The following is a 25952-nucleotide window of genomic DNA, read 5'->3' as shown; positions in this document are numbered from 1 at the left end:
AACTAGGTGAGAGCAATGCCACCCAGCTGGGGAGGCAATGGCCTAGTGGTATCATTGCTAGATTATTAATCCAGAAACTCAGCAAATGTTCTGGGTACCCGGGTTTGAATCCCACCACAGCAGATGGTGGAATTTGAATTCAATAAAAATATCTGGAATTGGGAATCTACTGATGACAATGAAACCACTGTCGATTGTCGGAAAAACCCATCTGGTTCACTAATGTCGTTTAGGAAAGGAAATCTGCCGTCCTTACCTGGTCTGGTCTCTATGTGAATCCAGAGCCACAGCAATGTGGTTGACATTCAACTGCCCTCGAGCAACTAGAGATGAGCAATAAATGCTGGCCAGCCAGCAGTGCCCATGTCCCATGAACGAATGAAAAAATAGCTGGATGGCATTGAAGCAGCATTGGAGGGGGAGATAAGGTCAAAGGTGTCAAAAGGTGCAGTCAGCTGGAGGATAATGAGGGGGGAGAATAGTTCTTGATCACAGGCACATTGACTGCCATTGTGACATTGGAAGAGCCATTTCAAAACTGGCGGGGCAGAAACCTAATTGGAGGGAATCATGCTTGAACTAATTTATTATTGTCGCATGTATTGGTATACAGTGAAAATATTGCTTCTTGCGCTATGCACCATGTTAAAGTCCAACAGGTTTATTTGGTATCACGAGCTTTCAGAGCATTGCTCCTTCATCATTGGAGCAGCATTCCAAAAGCTCATGATACCAAATAAACCTGTTGGACCTTAACCTGGTGTTGCGAGACTTCTTACTGTGCCCACCCTAGTCCAATGCAGGCATCTCCATATCTTGCGCTATTCAGAACATACCGTTCATAGAGTACATAGAGGAGAAGGAAAGGAGAGAGTGCAGAATGTAGTGTTACAGTCATAGCTGGAGTGTAGGTAAAGATTAAATTAATATAAGGTAGGTCCATTCAAAAGTCTGATGGCAGCAGGGAAGAAGCTGTTCTTGAGTCAGGTAATACGTGATCTCAGACTTTTGTATCTTTTTCCCAACGGAAGAAGGTGGAAGAGAGTATGTCCGAAGTGTGAGGGGTCCTTGATTATGCTGATTGCTTTACCAAGGCAGTGGCAAGTGCAGATGGAGTCAATGGATGGGTGGCTGGTTTGAGTGATGGACTGGGCTACATTCATAGAAACCCTACAGTGCAGAAGGAGGCCATTCGGCCCATCGAGTCTGCACCGACCACAATCCCACCCAGGCCCTACCCCCACATACTTTACCCGCTAATCCCTCTAACCTACATATCCCAGGACTCTAAGGGGCAATTTTTTAACCTGGCCAATCAACCTAACCCGCACATCTTTGGGCTGTGGGAGGAAACCGGAGCACCCGGAGGAAACCCACGCAGACACGAGGAGAATGTGCAAACTCCACACAGACAGTGACCCGAGCCGGGAATCGAACCGGGGACCCTGGAGCTGTGAAGCAGCAGTGCTAACCACTGTGCTACCGTGCCGCCCATTCACAACCCTTTGTAGTTTCTTGCGGTCTTGGTCAGAGCAGGAGCCCTACCAAGCTCTGATACATCCGAAAAGGATGCTTTCTGTGGTGCATCTGTAGAAGTTGGTGAGAGTTGTAGCAGACATGCCAAATTTCCATAGCCTCCTGAAAAAGTAGAGGCATTGGTGGGCTTTCTCAACTATAGCATTGGCATGGAGGGACCAGGACAGGTTGTTGGTGATCTGGACACCTTGAAACTTGAAGTTCTTGACCATTTACCCTTCATCGCCGTTGATGCAGGCAGGGGGGCATGTCCTCCACTCCACTTCCTGAATTTGATGACAATCTCTTCCATTTTGTTAACATTGAAGGAGAGATTATTGTCATCGCACCAGTTCACCAGCTTATCTATCTCTTTCCTGTACTCTGTCTCATCATCATAGAATCATCATAGAATCATCATAGAAATCATCATTGTTTGAGAAGCAACCCACTACAGTGATGCAATCAACAAACTTGAAAATGAAGTTGGAACAGAATTTGATGTCTGATCCCTGAAAAGATGCATATGGATATTGGAGATGATTACAGATTCAAGCACTTTGCAGAGGAAAGGAAGGTTAGGTCCAATGGCTACTGCAATAGCTACAGTCCCTGAGTCTAATGTTCAATACAACTTCCAATTCCTTAGATACTGAAGCAGTTTGTGCATGCATGCTATAAGACCTGGGCAACATTCAGGTTTGGGCTGATAAGTGACAAATAACATTTGTGCCACACAACTGCCAGACAATGACCAATTGCCAACAAGAGAGAATCTAATCACCTCCCCTTGACATTCAATAAGAAGTCTCACAACACCAGGGTAAAATCCAACAGGTTTATTTGGTATCGTGAACTTTCAGAGCACTGCTCCTTCATCAGGTGAGTGAAGAGGTAGGTTTCACAAACACGGAATATACAGAGAAAGACACAATTGCAAGATAATGGTTGGAATGCGAGTCTTTTCAGGTAATCAAGTCTTTACAGGTGCAGACAGTGCGAGTGGAGAGAGGGATAATCACAGGTTAAAGAGGTGTGAATTGTCTCAAGCAAGACAGTTAGTAAGATTTTGCAAGCCCAAGCCAAATGGCGGGGGTCCTTGATTATGTGTGACATGAACCCAAGATCCCGGTTGAGGCCACCCTCATGTGTGCCGAACTTGGCTATCAGTTTCTGCTTGGTGATTCTTCATTGTCGTGTGTCTTAAAAGCTGCCTTGGAAAACGCTTACCCGAAGATCGGAGGCTGAATGCCCGTGACTGCTGAAGCATTCCCCAATAGGAAGGTGTCCATTCATCTGTTGTCGTAGCGTCTGTATGGTCTCACCGATGTACCACGCCCTGGGACATCCTTTCCTGTAGTGTATCAGGTAGACAACATTGGCCAAGTCGCATGAGTATGTACCGTGTACCTGATGGATGGTGTTCTCACATGAGATGGTGGTATCCATGTCGATGATCCGGCATGTCTTGCAGAGGTTGCTATGGCAGGGTTGTGTGGTGTTGTGGTCATTGTTCTCCTGAAGGCTGGGTAGTTTGCTGCGAACAATGGTCTGTTTGGGGTTGTGCAGATGTTTGAAGGCAAGTAGTGGGATGTGGGGATGGCCTTGCTGAGATGTTCGTCTTCATCGATGACATACTGAAGGCTCCAAAGAAGATGTCGTTGTTTCTCCGCTCCGGGGAAGTACTGAACGACGAAGGGTTCTCTGTCAATCATGTCCCGTGTTTGTCTTCTGAGGAGGTCGGTGCGGTTTTTCGCTGTGGCGCGTCGGAACTGCCGATCGATGAGTTGAGCTCCATATCCTGTTCTTACAATGTCGTCTTTCAGCATCTGTAGATGTCTGTTTCGTTCCTCCTTATCTGAGCAGATCCTGTGTATACAGAGAGCTTGTCCGTAGGGGATGGCTTCTTTAACATGTTTAGGGTGGAAGCTGGAGAAGTGGAGCATTGTGAGGTTATCCGTGGGCTTGTGGTAGAGTGAAGTGCTGAGGTGACCGTTCTTGATGGAGATGCGCGTGTCCAGGAATGTAACCGATTCTGGTGAGTCCATGGCGAGTCTGATGCTGGATGGAACTTGCTGAGATCATTGTATAGTCGTTTCAGTGATTCTTCGTCATGAGTCCAAAGGAAGAAAATGTCATTGATGTATCTAAGTGTCCTGGCTTGCGACAATTCACACCTCTTTAACCTGTGACTATCCTTCTGTCCACTCGCACTGTCTGTACCTGTAAAGACTTGATTACCTGAAAAGACTCGCATTCCAACCATTATCTTGCAATCGTGTCTCTGTCTATATATGCCATGTTTGTGAAACTTACCTCTCCACTCACCTGATAAAGGAGCAGTGCTCCAAAAGCTCATGATTCCAAATAAATCTGTTGGACTTTAACCTGGTGTTGTGAGACTTCTTACTGTACCCACCCCAGTCCAATGTCGGCATCTCCACATCTTGACATTCAATGATATTATCATAATTGAATCCCCCACTGTCAACATTCTGGGAGTTACTATTGACCAGAAACTGGTGCAGCAATATAAATACTATGGCGACAAGAGCCAGTCAGAGGCTGGGAATCATGTGGCGAGTAATTCATCTCTTGACTCCCCAAAGCCTGTCTACCATCCAAAAGGCACAAGCCTGAATACTCCCCACTTGCCTGGATGAGTGCAGTTTCAACAACACTCAAGAAGGTTGACAGCATCCAGGACAAAGCAGCCCACTTGACTGACACCCTGTCCAACACCTCAACATTATTTCTTCAATCACACACAGTGGTAGCACTGTATCATCTACATGATGCGCTGCAGCAACTTGGCAAGTTTCCTTTGACAGCACCTTCCAAACACACAGTTGACCACCCAGAAGGACAAGTGTAGCAGATGCATAGGAACACCACGCTCTATAAGTTCCCCTCCAAATCACACACTATCCTTGCTTAGAAGTAGAACTTACTTAGAACCTTTACTTCACTGTCTCTGGGTCAAAATCCTGGAATTCGCTCCCTAACAGCACTGTGGATGTACATCACAGAGACTGCAGTGGTTCAAGTTGGCAGCTCACACCACCTTCTCAAGGGCAATTAGAGACAGACAAGAAACCTACACTCCCCAAACCCAGGAACCCAGAGTCGCTGCATTATATCTGACACCAATTACCTGATTCAAATCAAAGTTTTCCTGAACTTGATCATTGTTGGTTGCATTCAGTGGGACAGCAGCTCCAGTCTGCAGGAAGAGCACAGCAAACAGCAGCACAACACCACAGCTCATTTTCCCTGTTCTCTCTGGACTGTTCCAAAATGACAGAATAGATTGATGATGTGGAGCAACAAGGAGCTGTCTGCTTGAAGCTTTCCCAATCCCAGGTTATTTAGATCAAGAGTTAGTCAAATATCCACTGTTAATGTTTCTTGTTAATCATTAATCACAGCTTGATGGAATGACTGAGAGAGGAACAAATTCCCTGAGGACAATTCAGACAATCTGAATTCAGATGAGTCAGGCATTGTGTGTAGTGTGCAGGGGAGCGGCAATGGATTAGGTGGGTGTCACCCACTTGTTGCTTATTATTTGGTATGAAATGTAGCAATTGGGAATTTCAAATTCACAATATCACAAAATGTTTGAATTTTTATGATGGAGAAAGAGGTCCTTTGGCCCATTGTGTCTGTACTGGCTCTCTGAGCAAATTATTTTGTGCCATTCCCCCGCCTGCTCCCCATCACCCTGCACATTCGTCCTCTTCAAGTAGCAGTATAATTCCCTTTTGAAAGCTCAATTGAAGCTGCCTCCACCCCACACTCAGGCAGGTATTCCAGACCTTAACTACGGACTGTGTGGAAAAGTTTCTCTCCATGCCACTTTTGGTTTTTTTGCAAATTAGCTTAAATGTGTGCATCTCATTCTTGATCCTTTCATGAGTGGGAACAGTTTCTCCCTATCTACCCTGCCCCAACCCGTCATGATTTTGAATACCTCTATCAGTATTGACCTGCTCTTGGCCTCCTTTTCTCCAAAGAACATAATCCCAACTTCTCCGGTCAATCTTTTTAACCAAAGAGCTCCTATCCTATTTAGAGCTAGGTTCAAACATGATCAAAAGAGCTGAATTCCAGAAGTGAGATGACTGACTGCCCTTGACATCAAGGCAGCATTTGAAGAAGCAGCCCGATCAAAACTGGGGTCAATGGGAATGAGGGGGAAAGCTTTCCACTGGTTGGAGTCATACCAGGCACAAAGGAAAATGATTATAGCTGTTGCAGGTCAATCATAGAATCCCTTCAGTGCAGAAGGAGGACATTCAGCCCATCGCATCTGAACTGACTCTGACAGATTATTTTAGCCAAGCCCTCTCCCCTGCTTTATTCCCCCACACATTCATCATGGCTGATCCATCTAACCTACACATCTTGAAACAGTAAGGGGCATTTTTTTTTTCACCATGGCCAATCCACCTAACCTGCATATCTTTGAACTGTGGGAGGGAACCGGAGCACCCGAAGGAAACCCACGGGAAGAACATGCAAACTCCACACAGACAGTGACCCGAAGTCAGTATTGAACCAGGGTGCCTAGTGCTGTGATGCAGCAGCGCTAACTGCTGTGCCACCCTCAGCTTCAAGACATCACTGCAGGAATTCCTCAGGGTCGTGTCCTAGGCCCAACCATCTTCAGCTGCTTTATCAATGATCTTCCCTCCATCATAAGGTCAGAAGTAGGCATGTTCGCTGATGACTGCACAATGTCCAGCACTATTTGCAACTCCTCAGATACTGAAGCATTTCATGTCCAAATGCAGCAAGATCTGGACAATATCCAGGCTTGGGCTGACAAGTGGCAAGTAGCATTCCCATCACCCAAGTGCCAGGCAATGACTATCTCCAACAAGAAAGGATCTAACCATTGCACCTTGACATTCAATGGCGTTACCATCACTCCATCCCTCACTGTCAACATCCTGAAGGTTACCAGAAACTGAACTAGACCAGTTATATAAATATTGTGGCTGCAAGAACAGGAGATTCAGAAGGGATTTGAGACAACATTTATTCTCTCAGAGGGTAGTGAGTATCTGGAATGCACTGCCTGAGAAAGTAGTGGAGGCTGGAAAACTTACATCCTTTAAGAAGTATTTGGATGAGCATTTGAAATTTAATATTTAGGAATACGGGACAAGTGCTGGAAAATGGGATTAGCATGACTTTAGTGGTAGTTATTGTCGGTGCAGATTCGATTGGCCAAATGGCCTTTTCTGCACTGTACAACTTTATGACTATGACTCTAAGAACAGGTTAAAGGCTAGGAATCCTGTGGGAAGTAACTCACCTCTTGACTCCCCAAAGCCTGTCTACCAACTGCAACGCATAAGTCAGGAGTGCAAAGGAACACTCTCCACTTGCCTGGTTGTGTGCAGCTCCAACAACACTCAAGAAGTTTGACACCATCCAAGACAAAGCAGCCCACTTGATTGCTACCCCTTCCACAAACATTCACTTCATAGAACATAGAACATTACAGCACAGTACAGGCCCTTCAGCCCTCGATGTTGCGCCGACCAGTGGAACCAATCTAATCTACACTATTCCAATATCATCCATATGTTTATCCAATAACCATTTGAATGCTCTTAATGTTGACGAGTCCACTACTGCTGCAGGCAGGGCATTCCATGCCCTTACTACTCTCTGAGTAAAGAACCTATCTCTAACATCTGTCCTATATCTCTCACCCCTCAATTTAAAGCTATGTCCCCTCGTGCTAGCCGTCACCATCCGAGGAAAAAGGTTCTCACTATCCACCCTATCTAATCCTCTGATCATCTTGTATGCCTCTATTAAGTCACCTCTTAACCTTCTTCTCTCTCACGAAAACAACCTCAAGCCCCTCAGCCTTTCCTCATACGATTTTCCCACCATACCAGGCAACATCCTGGTAAATCTCCTCTGCACCCTTTCCAACACTTCCACATCTTTCCTATAATGCGGCCACCAGAACTGTACGCAATACTCCAAATGCGGCCGCACCAGAGTTTTGTACAGTTGCAGCATGACCTCCTGGCTCCGAAAGTCAATCCCTCTACCAATAAAAGCTAACACACCGTACGCCTTCTTAAGAAACCCTATCAACCTGGGTGCCAACTTTCAGGGATCTATGCACATGGACACCCAGATCCCTCTGTTCATCCACACTACCAAGTATCTTACCATTAGCCCAGTACTCTGTATTCCTTTACTCCTTCACCTCACACTTTTCCGCATTAAACTCCATTTGCCACCTCTCAGCCCAGCTCTGCAGCTTATCTATGTCCCTCTGTAACCTGCCACTTCCCTCCGCACTGTCTACAACTCCACCGACTTTAGTGTCATCCGCAAATTTACTAATCCATCCTTCTACGCCCTCATCCAGGTCATTTATAAAAATGACAAACAGCAGTGGCCCCAAAACAGATCCTTGCAGTACACCACTAGTAACTGAACTCCAGGATGAATATTTCCCATCAACCACCACCCTCTGTTTTCTTACAGCTCGCCAATTCCTGACCCAAACCACTAAATCACCCTCAATCCCATGTGTCCGTATTTTCTGCAAAAGCTTACCATGGGGAACCTTATCAAACGCTTTGCTGAAATCTGTATACACCACATCAACCGCTTTACCCTCATCCACCTCTTTGGTCACCTTCTCAAAGAACTCAATAAGGTTTGTGAGGCACGACCTACCCTTCACAAAACCGTGTTGACTATCCCTAATCAAATTATTCCTTTCTCGGTGATTATAAATCCTATCTCTTATAATCCTTTCCAATACTTTGCCCACAACAGAAGTAAGGCTCACCGGTCTATAATTACCAGGGTTGTCCCTACTCCACTTCTTGAACAAGGGGACAACATTTGCTATCCTCCAGTCTTCTGGCACTGTTCCTGTAGACAATGACGACACAAAGATCAAAGCCAAAGGCTCTGCAATCTCCTTTCTAGCCTCCCAGAGAATCCTAGGATAAATCCCATCCGGCCCAGGGGACTTATCTATTTTTACCCTTTCCAGAATTGCTAACACCTCCTCCTTATGAACATCAATCCCATCCAGTCCAACAGCCTGCATCTCAGTACTCCCCTCAACAACACTGTCCCTCTCCAGTGAGAATATCGACGAAAAATATTCATTTAGTGCCCCTCCTATCTTTTCAGACTCCATGCACAACTTCCCACTACTGTCCTTGACCGGCCCTAATCTTACCCTAGTCATTCTTTTACTCCTGACATAGCTATAGAAAGCTTTAGGGTTTTCCTTGATCCTACCTGCCAACGACTTCCTCCAACACTGATGAACAGTGACAGCTGTGTGTACCATCTACAAGATGCACTGCAGGAACTCACCAAGGATCCTGAGGCAATGACTTCCAAACCCATGACCACTACCATCTAGAAGGACGAGAGCATCAGATACCTGGAAATATCATTACCTGGAGGTTCCCTGCAAGCCACTCACCATTCTGACTTGGAAATATATCACCATTCCTTCAATTTCACTGAATCAAAATCCTGGAACTCTCATCTTAACAGCACTGTGGGTTGTTACAATGAGGAGGTTGACCCCCTTTTGAGAAATAACGCTGAATCCCCCAAAGAGGAATACCTCACCTCGTAATGTGTTAAAAGTGTGTGAGATGGTGTGAACTGTTCTTCAGTAATCTTTAGTGGGTAACTAACAGAAATACCTGACACTCACTTCATAATGAACACTTAACAATTTTTTAATTTAACTAACAGGGAACCTTAACTAAACAAGTAACATACCAAATAAAATAAGATTCTAATGGAATGCTGTTCAAATAAATACAATACTCATTTATTAACCAAAAAATATATAGAACATAGAACAGTACAGCACAGAACAGGCCCTTCGGCCCACGACGTTGTGCCGAGCTTTATCTGAAACCAAGATCAAGCTATCCCACTCCCTATCATCCTGGTGTGCTCCATGTGCCTATCCAATAACCGCTTATAGTAATAGAATTCAGTCAAACTCAAAAATACAACCAGGTTTGTGGCTTTTGGAATCTTTTGGATATCCTCTGTTGATTCCTCTGTCTGTAAGTTATTTCTGATTTGATATCTTTTGCTAGTTAGATGGTGCGTTCTCTTAAGAGATAGCTGAAGCTGGCAGAGTTGAGAGCTGCTCTCTCCCTTTTGGGGCTTGAGAGGTGGCAGTTCCTCTATTGCTCTCCTGTTTTTCCCCCTACACTCTCTTTTATAACTGTGATGACCTATCAATTTTCCTACAATAGGATTGGTCTGATGTTGTCAACACCATCAAATTCAAACTTTATAGGTTCCTGGTAGCTGAGTGCCTGCTTTAAATTGATTGGGCTAAATTAAAAAATTAGGTTGTCTTGTCAAGACTACTGCTTGACTTTTTATTCAAATGTTTCAGCTTGGACTTGTACTTTGTACTTTGCATTTTAAACCTCCAAGCACTGAAACAAATCCCAGCTTGGACACCGCAATGTTTTTTTTCTCTAGCATATTTAAAATTTTTTACATCTTTACCAACATCAAATTCCAACTTCACAACAGAGTGTACCTACACCTCAGAGAGTGCAGGGTTCAAGAAGGCAGCTCACCACCACTTTCTCAAGGGAAAATGGGGATGGACAACAAATGCTGGTCTAGCCATCAATGCCCAAATCCCGTAAATCAATTTTTTAAAAAAACTTCCTGATCCCTGGAACCACTCCTGTGAATCTTTTCTGTTCTCTCTGATCCCTTCACATCCTTCCTAAAGTGTGGCCCCCAGAACTGGACACAATACTCCAGCTGAGGCTGAACTAGTGACTTTTCCAAGTTCATCAATGCCATTGCTCTTGAACTCTATGTTCATAGAATCAATCCTACAGTGCAGAAAGAGGCCATTCGGCCCATCGAGTCTGCACCAACCACAATCCCACCCAGGCCCTAACCATATATCCCTACATATTTTACCCACTAACCCCTCTAACCTATGCATCCCGGGACACTAAGGGGCAATTTAGAATGGCCAATCAACCTAGCCTGCACATCCTTGGACTGTGGGAGGAATGATGTGGAGATGCCGGCGTTGGACTGGGGTAAACACAGTAAGAAGTTTAACAACACCAGGTTAAAGTCCAACAGGTTTATTTGGTAGCAAAAGCCACACAAGCTTTCGGAGCTCTAAGCCCCTTCTTCAGGTGAGTGGGAATTCTGTTCACAAACAGAGCTTATAAAGACACAGACTCAATTTACATGAATAATGGTTGGAATGCGAATACTTACAACTAATCAAGTCTTTAAGAAACAAAACAATGTGAGTGGAGAGAGCATCAAGACAGGCTAAAAAGATGTGTATTGTCTGGAGACAATCTTGAAGATACTGGATACCACAGCAGCGTCGGTAACCTACCAACATCAATCAGTCCAGTTACTTATCATCATGGTCAATGGCTAAATCTCATGCGCTGAGATTGGCTCCGTCGGGCACGATTTTCCGGGCCCGCTGCTCAAGTAGCGCAACGGGCTGGGAAATACCGGCTGGACGCTGGTCGCGACTTTCTCAGGCTATTTTTTTCTGGCATAATCAGTCTCGCGCCGGGAAACAGTGCAAGGCTGATTACCATGTTATGAGGAGCATTTGAATATCATTAGCGAAACTGGGATGGTATCGTCCGGGTTCACTAATGTTTCTGACCCTGCTGGGGCGGTTCCCGGTTCCCACCAGCAGGAATTAAAGTTGGTCCCCAGCAACAGGGACCAGGCATGATGGCTTGCCGGTGGAGACAGAAGCCATTGAGGCCGCCCGGGGGGGGGGGCTTACCCCTTGGGCAGTGGCCACTTGGGGTGTGAGGGGCTTATCAGGGCCAGCGATATTGGGGGGGGGGGGGGGAGGGGGGAAGGTCATCGGGGAGGCTGGCGAGCGGGAGTGGCCAGTGCGCATTCGCCTGTCTCCCTACTGACAGACCAGTGCATGCGCAGTGACCTTCTCAGCCCGCTGATGCTGGCCTCTCAGGTAGAATTAGCCCTCCCCCACTCCTGGCCTGAATTCCTCGGCGGACTCTGCAGCATAGTGCCAGAAATTTAACCGACTAAGATCGTCCAAAACATTGGGTTGGAAAGTCTCCTGTTTTTCTACCTGCTGGATACTCCATTTCTAGGGGAAAAATCACCCCCGTCAAATCCGATTTAATTGGTTAGAGATCTTCAGCATTAATTAAAATAATTTTGATGAATTATTAAGGAAATGCAAGAGGCATTTCAGAACCAACTAGGCAAGATACAGGGTATCAAGACAAAAATCTACATTGATCCTGAGTCAACACCCAGCTTCTACTGAGCTTGTCCAGTGCTCCATGCTTTACACAAAAAGATACAAGCTGAGCTCAAGAGGCTGGAGAATTTAGGAATCCTGTGCAGTTTTCAGAGTGGGCTGTCCCCATTGGCCCTGTTGTTAAGTCAGACTGGACTGTCAGGATATGTGGAGATTACAAACTAACCATACACCAAACAGCAAAACAGGATTGGTACCCTATACCAAACTGGAGTGGCATGGTAGCACAGTGGTTAGCACTGCTGCCTCACAGTGCCAGGGACCCGGGTTCGATTCCCAGGTTGGGTCACTGTCTATGTGGAGTTTGCACATTCTCCCTGTGTTTGCATGGGTTTCCTTACACAATCCAAAGATGTGCAGGTTAGGTGAATTGGCCACGCTAAATTCTCCTTCAGTGTACCTGTAGAGGTGCTGGAATGTGGCAACTAGGGATTTTCACCATTACTTCATTGCAGTGTAAATGTAAGCCTACCTATGACTAGTAAATTAACTTAAACTAGGAATGAACATCAAAAGGAAGCATTTGAGGGGTTAAAATGACATTGCAGTCTTCAAACCTCTCCATTTTGATTCTGGTTAGAAGTCTCACAACACCAGGTGATGAATCACGTGATGAAGGAGCAACGCTCCAAAAGCTCATGATTCCAAATAAACTTGTTGGACTTTAACCTGGTGTTGTAGACTTCTTACTGTGCCCACCCCAGTCCAACGCTGGCATCGCCACATCATTTTTGTCCTGCAAAAGAAATAGTGCTGACCTGTGACATCTCACTCTACAGAATAGGAGCAGTATTGTCCCACAAACTTGAGGATGGTGTAGAGAGACCTATCACTTTTACTTTAAGAACACTAACAGACGCTGAGAGAGCCTATACTCAGATCAAAAATGAAGGTTTGGCTATTATTTATGGGGCAATAGAATTACAAGTAACAAGGGCAGCTCCTTTACCCCTGAGGCTACTCCCTGACATCACAGGCACATGACTCTGAAGTGCAATTGGAAAATTTGCTCCAGTCCCTCACACATTGCTGCAATCTTTTTACTTCAAAGGTCTGTGTGTCATTAACCGGGCAACTCTTTAAACATGTCCTTGAGATCAACAAACTAGACTTGGAAAAGCAAACAGTTGCAATGACTAATGTTGCAGAATGACAGGCATTGACTTCAACTTTCTGTTTTTGTTGGTTAATGATATAGAAAAAGAATCACAGGGAACATTTCAACTTAATTCGAAAAGTAAAGCAACAAAATTCTGAGCATGGGCAGACAGCTATATCTCCCACTATCCTACTCATCAATAACCATTTTGAAATTCATTGAAGTTGCTCACCACCCTATCTGTTTTCTGCTATCTCCTGTGTTCTCTGATGTGAGCTGGGCCATTCATTGGGGCCCAACAACTGGCTTTGCTGGCCCCAGATTATGGCGAGGAAAATAAGTGAGCCAGGATTCACACTGCTGACTAATGACCAGTGCCTCCAGCTGGAAAGCCCATGTGCAGTCACTGGGTGAATATTTTCTTAAGTCTGACTCTGAAACTACCTTTCCACACAGGTCATTCAAATGGCCACTGGATGGGGCAATGAAAATAAACTCGACAATATCACTCTCATCTCATGAAACCATTAAAAAACCTTGATTGAGGTGCATGTGAGAGCTGATGAACAATGACCCAACATACTGAGCAGGCTCAGGGCAGAACACAAGACTCCCATCATAGAATCATAAAATCCCTACAATGCAGAAGAAAACAATTCAGCCCATCAAGTCTGTACCAACTCTCTGAAAGAGCATCCCACACTCCCACCCTATCCCCATAATCTCCGTGCATTTACCATGGCCAATCCACCTAACTTGCACATCATTGGATACTAAGGTGCAATTTAACATGACCAATCCACCTAACCTGCACATTTTTAGACACTTAAGGGCAATTTAGCATGGCAAATCCACTTAACCCACACATCTTTGGATTGTGGGGGGAAACTGGAGCACCCAGAGGAAACCCACGTAACTCAGGGATTTGATTTGATTTGATTTATTATTGTCACATGTATTAATATACAGTGAAAAGTATTGTTTCTTGCGTGCTGCACAGACAAAACATACCATTTATAGAGAAGGAAAGGAGAGAGTGCAGAATGTAGTGTTACAGTCATAGCTAGGGTGTAGAGAAAGATCAACTTAATGCAAGGTTAAGTCCATTCAAAAGTCTGACAGCAGCAGCAAAGAAGCTGTTCTTGAGTGAGTTGGTACATGACCTCAGAGTCTTTTGTATCTTTTTCCTGAAGGAAGAAGGTGGAAGAGAGAATGTCCACGATGCGTGGGGTCCTTAATTATGCTGGCTGCTTTGCCGAGGCAGCGGGAAATGTAGGCAGAGTCAATGGATGGGAGGCTGGTTTGCGTGATGGATTGGGCTACATTCACGACCTTTTGTAGTTCCTTGTGGTCTTGGGCAGAGCAGGAGCCATACCAAGCTGTGATACAACCAGAAAGAATGCTTTCTATGGTGCATCTCTAAAAATTGGTGAGAGTCGTAGCTGACATGATAGCCAAATTTCCTTCGTCTTCTGAGAAAGTAGAGGCGTTGGTGGGCTTTCTTAACTATAGTATCAGTATGGGGGGACCAGGACAGGTTGTTGGTGATCTGGACACCTAAAAACTTGAAGCTCTCGACCTTTCTCCTTCGTTCCCATTGATGTAGACAGGGGCATGTTCGCCTTTACGCTTCCTGAAGTCGATGACAATCTCTTTCGTTTTGTTGACATTGAGGAAGAGATTATTGTTGCTGCAGCAGTTCACCAGGTTCTCTATCTCATTCCTGTACTCTGTCTCGTCATTGTTTGAGATCCGACCCACTACAGTGATGTCGTCAACAAACTTGAAAATCGAATTGGAGGGGCATTTGGCTGCACAGTCATAGGTGTATAAGGAGTATAGTAGGGAGCTGAGAACACAGCCTTGTGGAGCACCGGTGTTGAGGATGATCGTGGAGGTGTTATTTGTTGCCTATCCTTACTGATTGTGGTCTGTGAGTTAGGAAATTCAGGATCCAGTCGCAAACTCCACACAGACATCCCCCAAGGCCAGAATGGAACCTGGGTCCCTGGCGCTGTGAGACAGCAGTTCTAACCACTGTGCCACCATGCCGCTCATTTTCCTCTGATCTGACCCGCTCACTGAAACCCCTTTGAGAGTAAACACTTACACAGGTTGATTTACCGAATGGCTTGTTTTCTGTGTCAGGAATAGGATAGATTATTTTCGCTTTCAACCATTCAATTAGATCATGACTGATCTATAGTTTAATTATCTACCTGCCTCCCTAATGCTTACTCACCTTCCCAAACAAAAATCTATCAACCTCAGATTTGACATTTTCAACCTCTCCCAGCTTTTTGGGGAAGAGAGTTTCCGATTTCCACTTCCCTGTGTGTGAAGAGTCTTCCTGACACCCCAAACTCTTATTTGAAGGAATGTTCCCTATTTTCTGGATCATCCTACCAAAGAATCTCTGCCATCAAATCTTTAATCAACTTCATCACCTCAATTTGATCATGTCTTAATCTTTATGCAACCTGTTCTCATACCTTAGCCCATATATCAATCAGGTGAATCTACACATTGTACCTGTCCAACGTGCTGTGCCCAGGATTGAACACACTTACTAGAAATGGGGTTTAAACCAGAGCTCTGTAAGCTGGAACTTAACTTCCACCATTTGTATCCCTGTCCTGTTGAGATGAAAGCCAATATTCCACTACCTTCTCTCATTATCTGTTCCACTGCTTTTTAGTGAATTGTTTATTTGGAGCTGTGAATCTGCTCATCCACAGTTTCCAGCTTCTCACCATTCAGAACAATTCTCTGCTTCACCTTTCTTGGGTCCAGAATGGATGAGCTCACACTTTGGCACAATAAACTGCAGCTCTCACAATTAGATACAGTCACTGAATCCATCGACATCCCTTTGTAACCTACTGTTCTCATCCACAATTACTGTGGCACCAAATGTCATATTGTCAGCAAATTTAGATATATAACTCTCTATTTCTACATCCAGCAATTGTTAAACAATGGTGCATAATAGAATCATACAGTGAAGAAGAGGCCCTTTGGACCATCAAGTCTACACCGACGCATGGGAAACACCTGACCTCCCACCCATATACCAGCATTTGGCCCATATCCTTAAATGTTATGACATGCCAAGTGCCTCATCCAGGTACATTTTAAAGGATGTGAGACAACCCGCCTCTACCACCCTTCCAGGCAACGAATTTCAGACCCTCACCACCCTCTGGGTAAAAAAAGGTTTTCCTCACATCCACCTAAATGTTCTACCCCTCACCTTGCTCACGACTGACCCTTCAACTAAGGGGAACAGCTGCTCCTTATCCATTCTGTCCATGCCCCTTATCCATTCTGTCCATGCCCCTCATAATCTTTTACACTTCAATCAGGTCACCCCTCAGTCTTCTCTGCTTCAACAAAGACAATCCAAGCTTATCCAACCTCTCTTCATAATTTAAATGCTCCATCCCAGGCACCATCATGGTGAATCTCCTCTGCACCCCCTCCGAATAGAACTGCACACAGTAATCCAGCTGCGGCCTCACCAAAGTTCTATACAACTCCAACATGACTTCCCTGTTTTTGTAATCTGTGCCTCAATTATTAAAGGTAAGTGTCCCATATGCCTTTTTCACCACCCTACTAACATGGCCTTCTGTCTTCAAAGATCTATGGACAAACACACCAAGGTCTCTTTGTTCCACAGAATTTCCTTGTGTCAAGCCATTCATTGAATAGTTTCTTGCAAATTACTCCTTCCAAAGTGTATCACCTCACACTTTTCAGGGTTAAATTCCATCTGTCACTTATCTGCCCATTTGACCATCCCGCCTATATCTTTTTGTAGCTCCAAGCACTCTGCCTCACTGTTAACCACCAAGCCAATCTTTGTGTCATCTGCAATCTTACTAATCCTACTCCCCACATAGCCATCTATGTCATTTATATAAATGACAAATAACTGGGGACCCAGCACAGATCCCTATGGTATGCCAGTGGACACTAGCTTCCAGTCATTAAAGCAGCCTTCTGTTATAGAACATTACAGCGCAGTACAAGCCCTTCGGCCCTCAATGTTGCGCCGACCTGTGAAACCAATCTAAAGCCCATCTAACCTACACTACAGTTATCACTCACTGTACCCTGCAACTGAGCCAATTTTGAATCTACTTTATCAAATTACTCTGCACCCATGTGCATTTGCCATCTTTATAGGTTTCCTATGTGGGATGCAGAGATGTTTCAGCGTGATTTGCACAGGCTGAGTGTGTGGGCATATGCATGGCAGATGTAGTGTAATGTGGATAACTGTGAGGTTATCCACTTTGGTAGCAATAACATGAAGGCAGATTATTATTTGAATCGGTGTAAATTGAGAGAGGTGAATACTCATCGAGACCTTGGTATCCTCGAGCACGAGTCACTGAAAGTACAGTGGTACTAGCCACAGGTACAGCAAGCTGTAAAGAAGGCAAATGGTATTTTGGCCTTCATAGCGAGATGATTTGAATATAGGAATAGAAATGTTTTACTGCAATTGTATAGGGCGTCGGTGAAGCCACACCTGGATTATTGTGTGCAGTTGTGGTGTCCTTAACTGAGGAAGGATGTCCTAGCTATAGAGGGAGTGCAGCAAAGGTTTACCAGGCTGAATCCTGGAATGGCAGGTCTGTCGTATGAGGAGAGATTAAGTTGGTTAGGATTATATTCACTGGAGTTTAGAAGAGTGAGAGGGGATCTCATAGAAACTTATTAAATTCTAACAGGATTAGATCAGGGTAAAAAAAAACCCAGCACAAACAGGCCCTTCGGCCCACAAGTTGCGCCGGTCATGTCCCTACCTACCTAGGCTTATATATAGGCTTACCTATAACCCTCAATCCTATTAAGTCCCATGTACTCATCCAGAAGTCTCTTAAAAGACCCTATCGAGTTTGCCTCCACCACCACTGACGGCAATTCCACTCACCCACCCTCTGAGTGAAAAACTTACCCCTGACATCTGTACCTACTCCCCAGCACCTTAAACCTGTGTCCTCTTGTAGCAGCCATTTCAGCCCTGGGAAAAAGCCTCCGAGAATCCACCCGATCTATACCTCTCAACATCTTGTACACCTCTATCAGGTCACCTCTCATCCTTCGTCTCTCCAAGGAGAAAAGACCGAGCTCCCTCAGTCTATCCTCATAAGGCATGCCAACCAATCCAGGCAACATCCTTGTAAATCTTCTCTGCACCCTTGCAATCATTTCTACATCCCTCCTGTAATGAGGTGACCAGAACTGAGCACAGTACTCAAAGTGGGGTCTGATGAGGGTCTTATAAAGCTGCATCATTATCTCCCGACTCCTAAACTCAATCCCTCGATTGATGGGTAGATTCAGAAAGAATGTTCCCGATGGTGAGGAAGCCCAGAATTATGGGTCATAGTTTGAGGATAAGAGGTAAACCTTTTAGAACTTAGGTGAGGAGAAATTTCTTCACTCAAAGAGTGGTGAATCTGTGGAGTTCACGACCACACAAAGTAGTTGAGGCCAAAATGTCTGATGTCAAGAAGAAATTAGGTATAGCTCTTGGGGCTAAAGGGATCAAGGGATGGGGGGGATCAGGATATTGAATTTGATGATCAGCCATGATCAAAATGAATGGCGGAACAGGCTCGAAGGGCTGAATGGCCTATTCCCACTTCTAGTTTCTATGTTTCTATTTCCCACTCATTCAACTTGTCCAAATCATACTGAAGGATCTTTGCATCTTCCTCTCAGCTCACCCTCCCTCCCAGCTTTGTGTCATCTGCAAATTTGGAGATAATATATTTAGTTCACTGGTCTAAATCATTAAGTGTTTATGTCACACTATCAGTAACCCCCACAGCTTGCCTCCTGGACTTGCAGAATCTCACTGGCTGTCCTGTCTGGAGACAATATACATCTCTTTAATCCGTGCTTAATACTCCCTCCACTCACATTGTCTGTATCTTTAAGACCTAGTTGGCTGTAGAGATTCGCATTCTAATCAGTATTCTGTAACTTGACTTTGTGTCTCTGTGCCATGTTTGAGAGCAGATATCCACTCCATCTGACGAAGGAGCAGCGCTCCGAAAGCTAATGGCATTTGCTACCAAATAAACCTGATGGACTTTAATCTGGTGTTGTTAAAACTCTTACTAAATCATTAATACATAAAGTGAATAGCTGAGATCCCAGTACTGATTCCCACGGTACCCCACAAGTCACTGCCTGCCATTTGAAAAAAATACCTATTTTTCTTACTCTTTATTTCTGTGCTCACTCACACATGGCAGTGGGAGTAATCCAGAGATTACAACCTGAGGTTTAGTCTGCTGCCTTGCTCCCTGAATTCTTGATGCATTGTTGCCTGAATTGATATCTCACATATCATGAATGGTCACTTTACAGAGATGACCTGTACAGCATTATCCTTCACAGAAATCAGAATGTTCTGGAGTGCAGCAGGGATGTAAACTGGGCAGAAATCGCGCTAATCAACTCTGCTGTAACATGTGAATATTGACCAGGATTTGATACCTGAGGTAGTTCCTGCTTCGTTATTTACTGCTTCTTTTTCCTGGCTCATTGGGACCCGTACAATATCACTACTTTCTCACTGGCTTCTCTCTTTCCTGAGAGGAAGTTCAGAACCTTACACGGAACCTCCTCCTGTGCACAAATGTCCCAGTAGGATCTCAAACGAAGATTCAGACAAAGATTGTGGATGATTATTATTGGCTTTATTGATAGCTGGCTATGTAACTGCAGTGTACAAAGTGGCTGGAGAAATGCATAGAGCAAATTGGCAGTGTGATTATTCCTTCTGTGGGGTTTCCTTCAGCACAGGCTCCATTGTTCAGTTCTGCAGAAAGATTTGAGATTGTATTTAGCTCAATATCCGCATTACTTGTTCATCCTAGAAGTTCTGAAAAGCTGGGCCTGATGGTTCACTCTGGAAAGCCAATCCCCAAAAGAACAGGAGGAGACCATTCAGCCCTTTGAACCTGTTCGGTTATTTAATGAAATCATGACTAACCTTACAAAAATTCCATTTACCCAGCTTTGCTCCATATTCCTCGATACTTTACCCCCAAAAGATCTATCAGTCTCAGCCCTGAAAGCTGCACTTGATTCCCAGAAACAGGAGTCTTTTGGGGAGTTCCAGATTTGCACCTACCCTCATGGAGCTTCCAAAATCTCTACAATCTGTTGATGTTCACTTTCTCTCTAAATCATTATTATTATTTAATTACATCAGCACAGTGTATGGTGGGCACAGGGTGGCAGAAGTCAAAGGTTAGGATCTTTGACTCCAAATACCATCAATGAACAACAATGTTCACCAACACCTTCAAGATTCACTCCTACCACCGATGCACAGTAACAGACCGTGTACACCATCTACAAGATGCACTGCAGTAACTCACCAAAGTTCATTAGACAGTGCCTCCCAAACCCACAATCTCTCCATCTAGAAGGACAGCAGATACCTGGGAACACCATCACCTGGAGGTTCCTCTCCAAGCCACTCACCATCCTGACTTGGAAATATATTGGCCGTTCCTTCACTGTCACTGGGTCAAAATCCTAGAACTCCCTCCCTATCAGCAATGTGGGTGTACCTACATCATGTGGATTCACCACAACCTTCTCAAGGGCAACTAAGGATTGGCAATTAAGACTAGCCCATCCAGTGATGCCCACAACCAGTGAAACAATTTTTAAAACTTGTATGAATATGCCAGGCAATGCTAGCTTGATGCAATTTCTCCTCACCTTTAGACCCTGATTCAATAACCCTTCCAAGGAAGAGTAATATCACCACCCACCCAATGCCCCCCCTCCCCCTAAGCCCACCAACCTTATCAATAAAAATAGAAAGAAGATTGGCTACACAAACCTGAGCAGGGCTGGGTCGGCATTCATCTGAAAAGAGAGCAAAAGAAGAAAAATCAGTTAGTTTTCATAAATCACAGAGAAAACCTTTGGTTATTTAAGCTGTTGCTGAATCTTTTACCTCATTGATATCTACACGAGTGGAGCTTTCAGCTAAGTTCCAATCGATATCTCCTTTTCCCTCTAAGTAAGAAAGTTGTGGATTCAAGACTCGCTCTAGAAACTTGAGCACATAATCCAGGCAGGACTGAGGGAGTGCTGCACTGTCAGAAGAACAGTCTTTCAGATGAAATGTTAAAACAAAGCTTCATTTGCTCGCTCAGTTGAAAGTATAAGTTTCCCATGTGGGATTTGAAAAAGAACACAAGAGTTTGCGCTGGTGTCCTGGTCAATATTTATCCTTCAATCAAAATCACTATAAAACAAATGATCTAGTCATTAGAGTCATTGTCATAGCATCATAGAGGTTTACAGCATAGAAACAGGCCCTTCGGCTCAACTTGTCCATGCCGCCCTTTTTAGAAAAAACTCCTAAACTAATCCCAATTGCCTGCATTTGGGCCATATCCCTCTATACCCGTCGTACCCATGTAACTATCTAAATGCTTTTTAAAAGACAAAATTGTACCCGCCTCTATTACTACCTCTGGCAGCTTGTTCCAGACACTCACCATCCTCTGTGTGAAAAAATTGCCCCTCTGGATACTTTTGTATCTCTCCCCTCTCATCTTCAACCTCTGCCCTCTAGTTTTAGACTCCCCTACCTTTGGGAAAAGATATTGACTAGCTGATCTGTGCCCCTCATTATTTTATAGACCTAGAACATAGAACATAGAACATTACAGCGCAGTGCAGTACAGGCCCTTCGGCTCTCAATGTTGCGCCAACCTGTGAAACCAATCTAAAGCCCCTCTAACCTACACTATTCCAATATCATCCATATGTTTATCCAATGACCCTTTAAATGCCCTTAATGTTGACGAGTCCACTGCTGTTGCAGGCAGGGCATTCCACGCCCTTACTACTCTCTGAGTAAAGAACCTACCTCTGACATCTGCCCTATATCTATCACCCCTCAATTTAAAGCTATGTCCCCTCGTGCTAGCCATCACCATCCGAGGAAAAAGGCTCTCACTGTCCACCCTATCTAATCCTCTGATCATCTTGTATGCCTCTATTAAGTCACCTCTTACCCTTCTCTCTAATGAAAACAGCCTCAAGTCACTCAGCCTTTCCTCATAAGACCTTCCCACCATACCAGGCAACATCCTGGTCAATCTCCTCTGCACCCTTTCCAATGCTTCCACATCCTTCCGATAATGCGGTGACCCGAACTGTACGCAATACTCCAAGTGCGGCCGCACCAGAGTTTTGTACAGCTGCAACATGACATCATGGCTCCGAAACTCAATCCCTCTACCAATAAAAGCTAACACACCGTACGCCTTCTTAACAACCCTATCAACCTGGGTGCCAACTTTCAGGGATCTATGCACATGGACACCAAGATCTCTCTGCTCATCCACACTACCAAGTTTCTTACCATTAGGCCAGTACTCTGTATTCTCGTTACTCCTTCCAAAGTGAATCACCTCACACTTTTCCGCATTAAACTCCATTTGCCACCTCTCAGCCCAGCTCTGCAGCTTATCTATGTCTCTCTGTAACCTGCAACATCCTTCCGCACTGTCCACAACTCCACCGACTTTAGTGTCATCTGCAAATTTACTAACCCATCTTTCTACGCCCTCATCCAGGTCATTAATAAAAATGACAAACAGCAGTGGCCCCAAAACAGAACCTTGCGGTACACCACTATTAACTGAACTCCAGGATGAACATTTCCCATCAACCACTGCCCTCTGTCTTCTTACAGCTATGATGTGGAGATGCCGGCATTGGACTGGAGTAAACACAGTAAGAAGTTTAACAACACTTTACCCTCATCCACCTCTTTGGTCACCTTCTCAAAGAACTCAATAAGGTTTGTGAGGCACGACCGACCTTTCACAAAACCGTATTGACTATCCCTAATCAAATTGTTTCTTTCTAGATGATTATAAATCCTATCTCTTATAATCCTTTCCAAAACTTTGCCCACAACAAAAGTAAGGCTCACTGGTCTATAATTACCAGGGTGTCTCTACTCCCCTTCTTGAACAAGGGGACAACATTTGCTATCCTCCAGTCTTCTGGCACTATTCCTGTAGACAATGACGACATAAAGATCAAAGCCAAAGGCTCTGCAATCTCCTCCCTAGCTTCCCAGAGAATCCTAGGATAAATCCCATCCGGCCCAGGGGACTTATCTATAAGATCACCCCTCAGCCCCCTACGCTCCAGAGAAAAAAGTCCCAGTCTATCCAGCCTCTCCTTATAACTTAATCCACCAACTCTCGGTAGCATCCTAGTAAATCTTTCCTGCACTCTTTCTAGTTTAATAATATCCTTTCTATAATAGGGTGACCAGAATTGCACACAGTATTCCAAGTGTGGCCTTACCAATGTCTTGTACAACTTCAACAAGATGTTTCAACTCCTGCATTCAATGTTCTGACCAATGAAACCAAGCATGGTGAATGCCTTCTTCACCACTCTGTCCACCTGTGACTCCACTTTCAAGGAGCTAGGAACATATACCCCTAGATCTCTTTGTTCTGTAACTCTCCCCAATGCCCTACCCTTAACAACATTAACAACATTATTGTGTTGATGTTTGGAGGATCTTGCTGTGTGCAAATTAATAGCTTCACTTTCCCTTATTACATTTCAAGAAAGCTTCTTTGGCTGTGAAATGTGAGGATTGTGTCATAAGGGCCAACCAGAGCAGAAAATCAATATCCATCAGTCAGGATCTATTTCCATGATAAAGATCTCTAGTCATGGGACAAGGGAACATTTATCCCCATAGAATATGGGAACATGATTAATACCAGTGCAACAAAGCCTATATCATCAGACATAATGGGCAAAATCTTGCAAAAAGATGGCAGAGTTTTGATCCAACACGAAAAATGGAATGTTTCCCGCCGACGGTGCTTGTGCATTTTGGGCCAAATCTTATCCTCAGGAGTGATCATTTTTATGCCCATGAGTTTCATGTTGCTCGAGCAGCATGTTCCCTCTGATTCGCCCACCCACAACAACTTAACTGCTGCAGGTACTGGGGAGCTCCATATAAATGGCTCCGCAGCACTTGATCCACAGCGACTGCAGGGGATGTCAGGCAAGAAAGCAGCAGGGGGCTCTCACCAGGATGCTGGATGGAGCGGAGCAGAGGAGGGACACGCTCTATCCCTTGCCCCAGTAAATGGCCTTCCAGCAGGGTCACCACCCCCATCTGAGATGCAGTGGCAGCCATTGTCAGTGCAAGCGCATTCCAGAAGAGGACAGGGCAGCAGCTTTGGAAGAAGATGAATGATCTTCTTCACTCAGCCAGGAGAAGTGAATCACCCCCAGCCTCCCACTGGACCTCCTTGCACAAACCTTGCATTCCCAATCCTTTCTCACACTCAGCCACCTTGGCCTTTGTCAACACCAGGCACCAGATTCACCCTCCTTCCCACAATCATCATGTTCCCCAGTAGCTGCGATGATCCTCACACTGCAGCTCCCACCCAAGCCCCAGGCCTGCCACACCTCATCACCATCTTAAATGTCAACACTCCCACCTACACTCTTCCTCTCTGTGTCGTTGCAGGACAACTGAATCACAACAGGCGTAAGTGGGCATAACCAGCTGGAGTCTGATCTGAGGTGAGAGCCCTCACGCATTTTGAGGAGTGAGACCTCGACCTGGCCAGGCAGGAGGAAATATATTCCTGCACTACTGGGACCCTGAGCTCCAGCCCATTTGACACCTCCCTCATTGTGAGCGACACAGCTCCAGCCCCTGAAAACCAGGAGGAAAGCAGTCAAACATCCGTGCTGCACGAAAGTAGGCCTGGACCCTCAAGTCCCAGCCTCCCAGGGGACACCCACCAAGGTCATTTCAGGCAAAAGGGCGTGGAAGTCAGCAGGCTGCCTCAATCTCAGCTGTGGACATACCTTGGTTTAGTGGGAGGTTCAGGAAGATTAAGAAACTAGGTGGCACGGTAGCGGTAGCACAGTGGTTAGCACTGCTGCTTCACAGCTCCAGGGACCTGGGTTCGATTCCCGGCTTGGGTCACTGTCTGTGTGGAGTTTGCACATTCTCCTCGTGTCTGCGTGGGTTTCCTCCGGGTGCTCCGGTTTCCTCCCACAGTCCAAAGATGTGCGGGTTAGGTTGATTGGCCATGCTAAAATTGCCCCTTAGTGTCCTGGGATGCGTAGATTAGAGGGATTAGTGGGTAAAATATGTAGGGATATGAGGGTAGGGCCTGGGTGGGATTGTGGTCGGTGCAGACTCGATGGGCCGAATGGCCTCTTTCTGTACTGTAGGGTTTCTATGGTCTATGAATGGGCATGGATGTAGATGGGTAACCATTTTGTTTTGAATGTTTGGCAATTCATTTCACTTTGCTCACCCATAAAGCATCCATGCTGCCTGTTCATGTCACCAAGCTTGCGGAAATCACTGCATTCATCTGATACTCCATCTCTGTGGAGTGCGAGAATGGCAGAGCTATGTCCCTCCCACCCTCTTGCCAGTAAGGAAGGGCAGTCCCTCAGCTGCAATATGGACAGAAACCGAGGACAGAGGACATGGGAATCACTGACTGCATACCAGCCTTCACAACCCCTTTCAAGCAAAGCACATCCCAATATGAAGGGAAGGTAAGGCCTGCAAGTGACCCCTCCCAACCATGAGCCCTAAAGTGATGGTTCTGGGACCCTCACCCCCGGCCCTGAGTTGAACTTATCTGTGTCCCTGAGTCCCCTCCGGCACCCACTGTGCAGTACTTCCCGAGCGCTCACCTCTGAACTTCCTCCTCAGAGGTGAAGATGCCTGTTGTAAATGGTGCCAGCATGACGTCACACCAGCACCTGCTGAATATCTGGTGAGGAGAGCATACTCACTAATGACATGCTAATGTATTGAAATGAACTTTTTGCGGTCTCACAGTGTGTTTCACGCTACTCCACTGGCGAGGGGTCAGTAAGATCAGAACTCGGAAACTCGTCAACATGAAGCGCGCT

At 45.2% G+C, this 25952-nt stretch overlaps 2 protein-coding genes across 2 annotated transcripts in view; both read right to left on the bottom strand.

The window, feature by feature from the left end:
• The window catches only part of ambp (alpha-1-microglobulin/bikunin precursor), a 55798-nt gene extending 50932 nt beyond the window's left edge, over nucleotides 1-4866 (bottom strand). The window contains exon 1 of the mRNA XM_078226738.1: nucleotides 4670-4866. Within this exon, the coding sequence (XP_078082864.1) occupies nucleotides 4670-4783 (114 nt within the window). The 5' untranslated portion in view covers nucleotides 4784-4866. The remainder of the gene's footprint in view (nucleotides 1-4669) is intronic.
• Nucleotides 4867-19656: 14790 nt separating this feature from the next.
• LOC144502606 (lipocalin-like) overlaps nucleotides 19657-25952 on the bottom strand; it is a 74245-nt gene continuing 67949 nt past the window's right edge. Inside the window, exons 6-7 of the mRNA XM_078226737.1 lie at nucleotides 20839-20864; nucleotides 19657-19800 (exon numbers count right to left, since the gene is read on the bottom strand). Coding sequence (XP_078082863.1) covers nucleotides 19795-19800; nucleotides 20839-20864 — 32 coding nt within the window. The 3' untranslated portion in view covers nucleotides 19657-19794. The remainder of the gene's footprint in view (nucleotides 19801-20838; nucleotides 20865-25952) is intronic.

Source organism: Mustelus asterias, chromosome 13 (assembly GCF_964213995.1).
Source record: "Mustelus asterias chromosome 13, sMusAst1.hap1.1, whole genome shotgun sequence".
NCBI lineage: Eukaryota > Metazoa > Chordata > Chondrichthyes > Carcharhiniformes > Triakidae > Mustelus > Mustelus asterias.
This window is presented reverse-complemented; position numbering and strand designations above follow the sequence as displayed.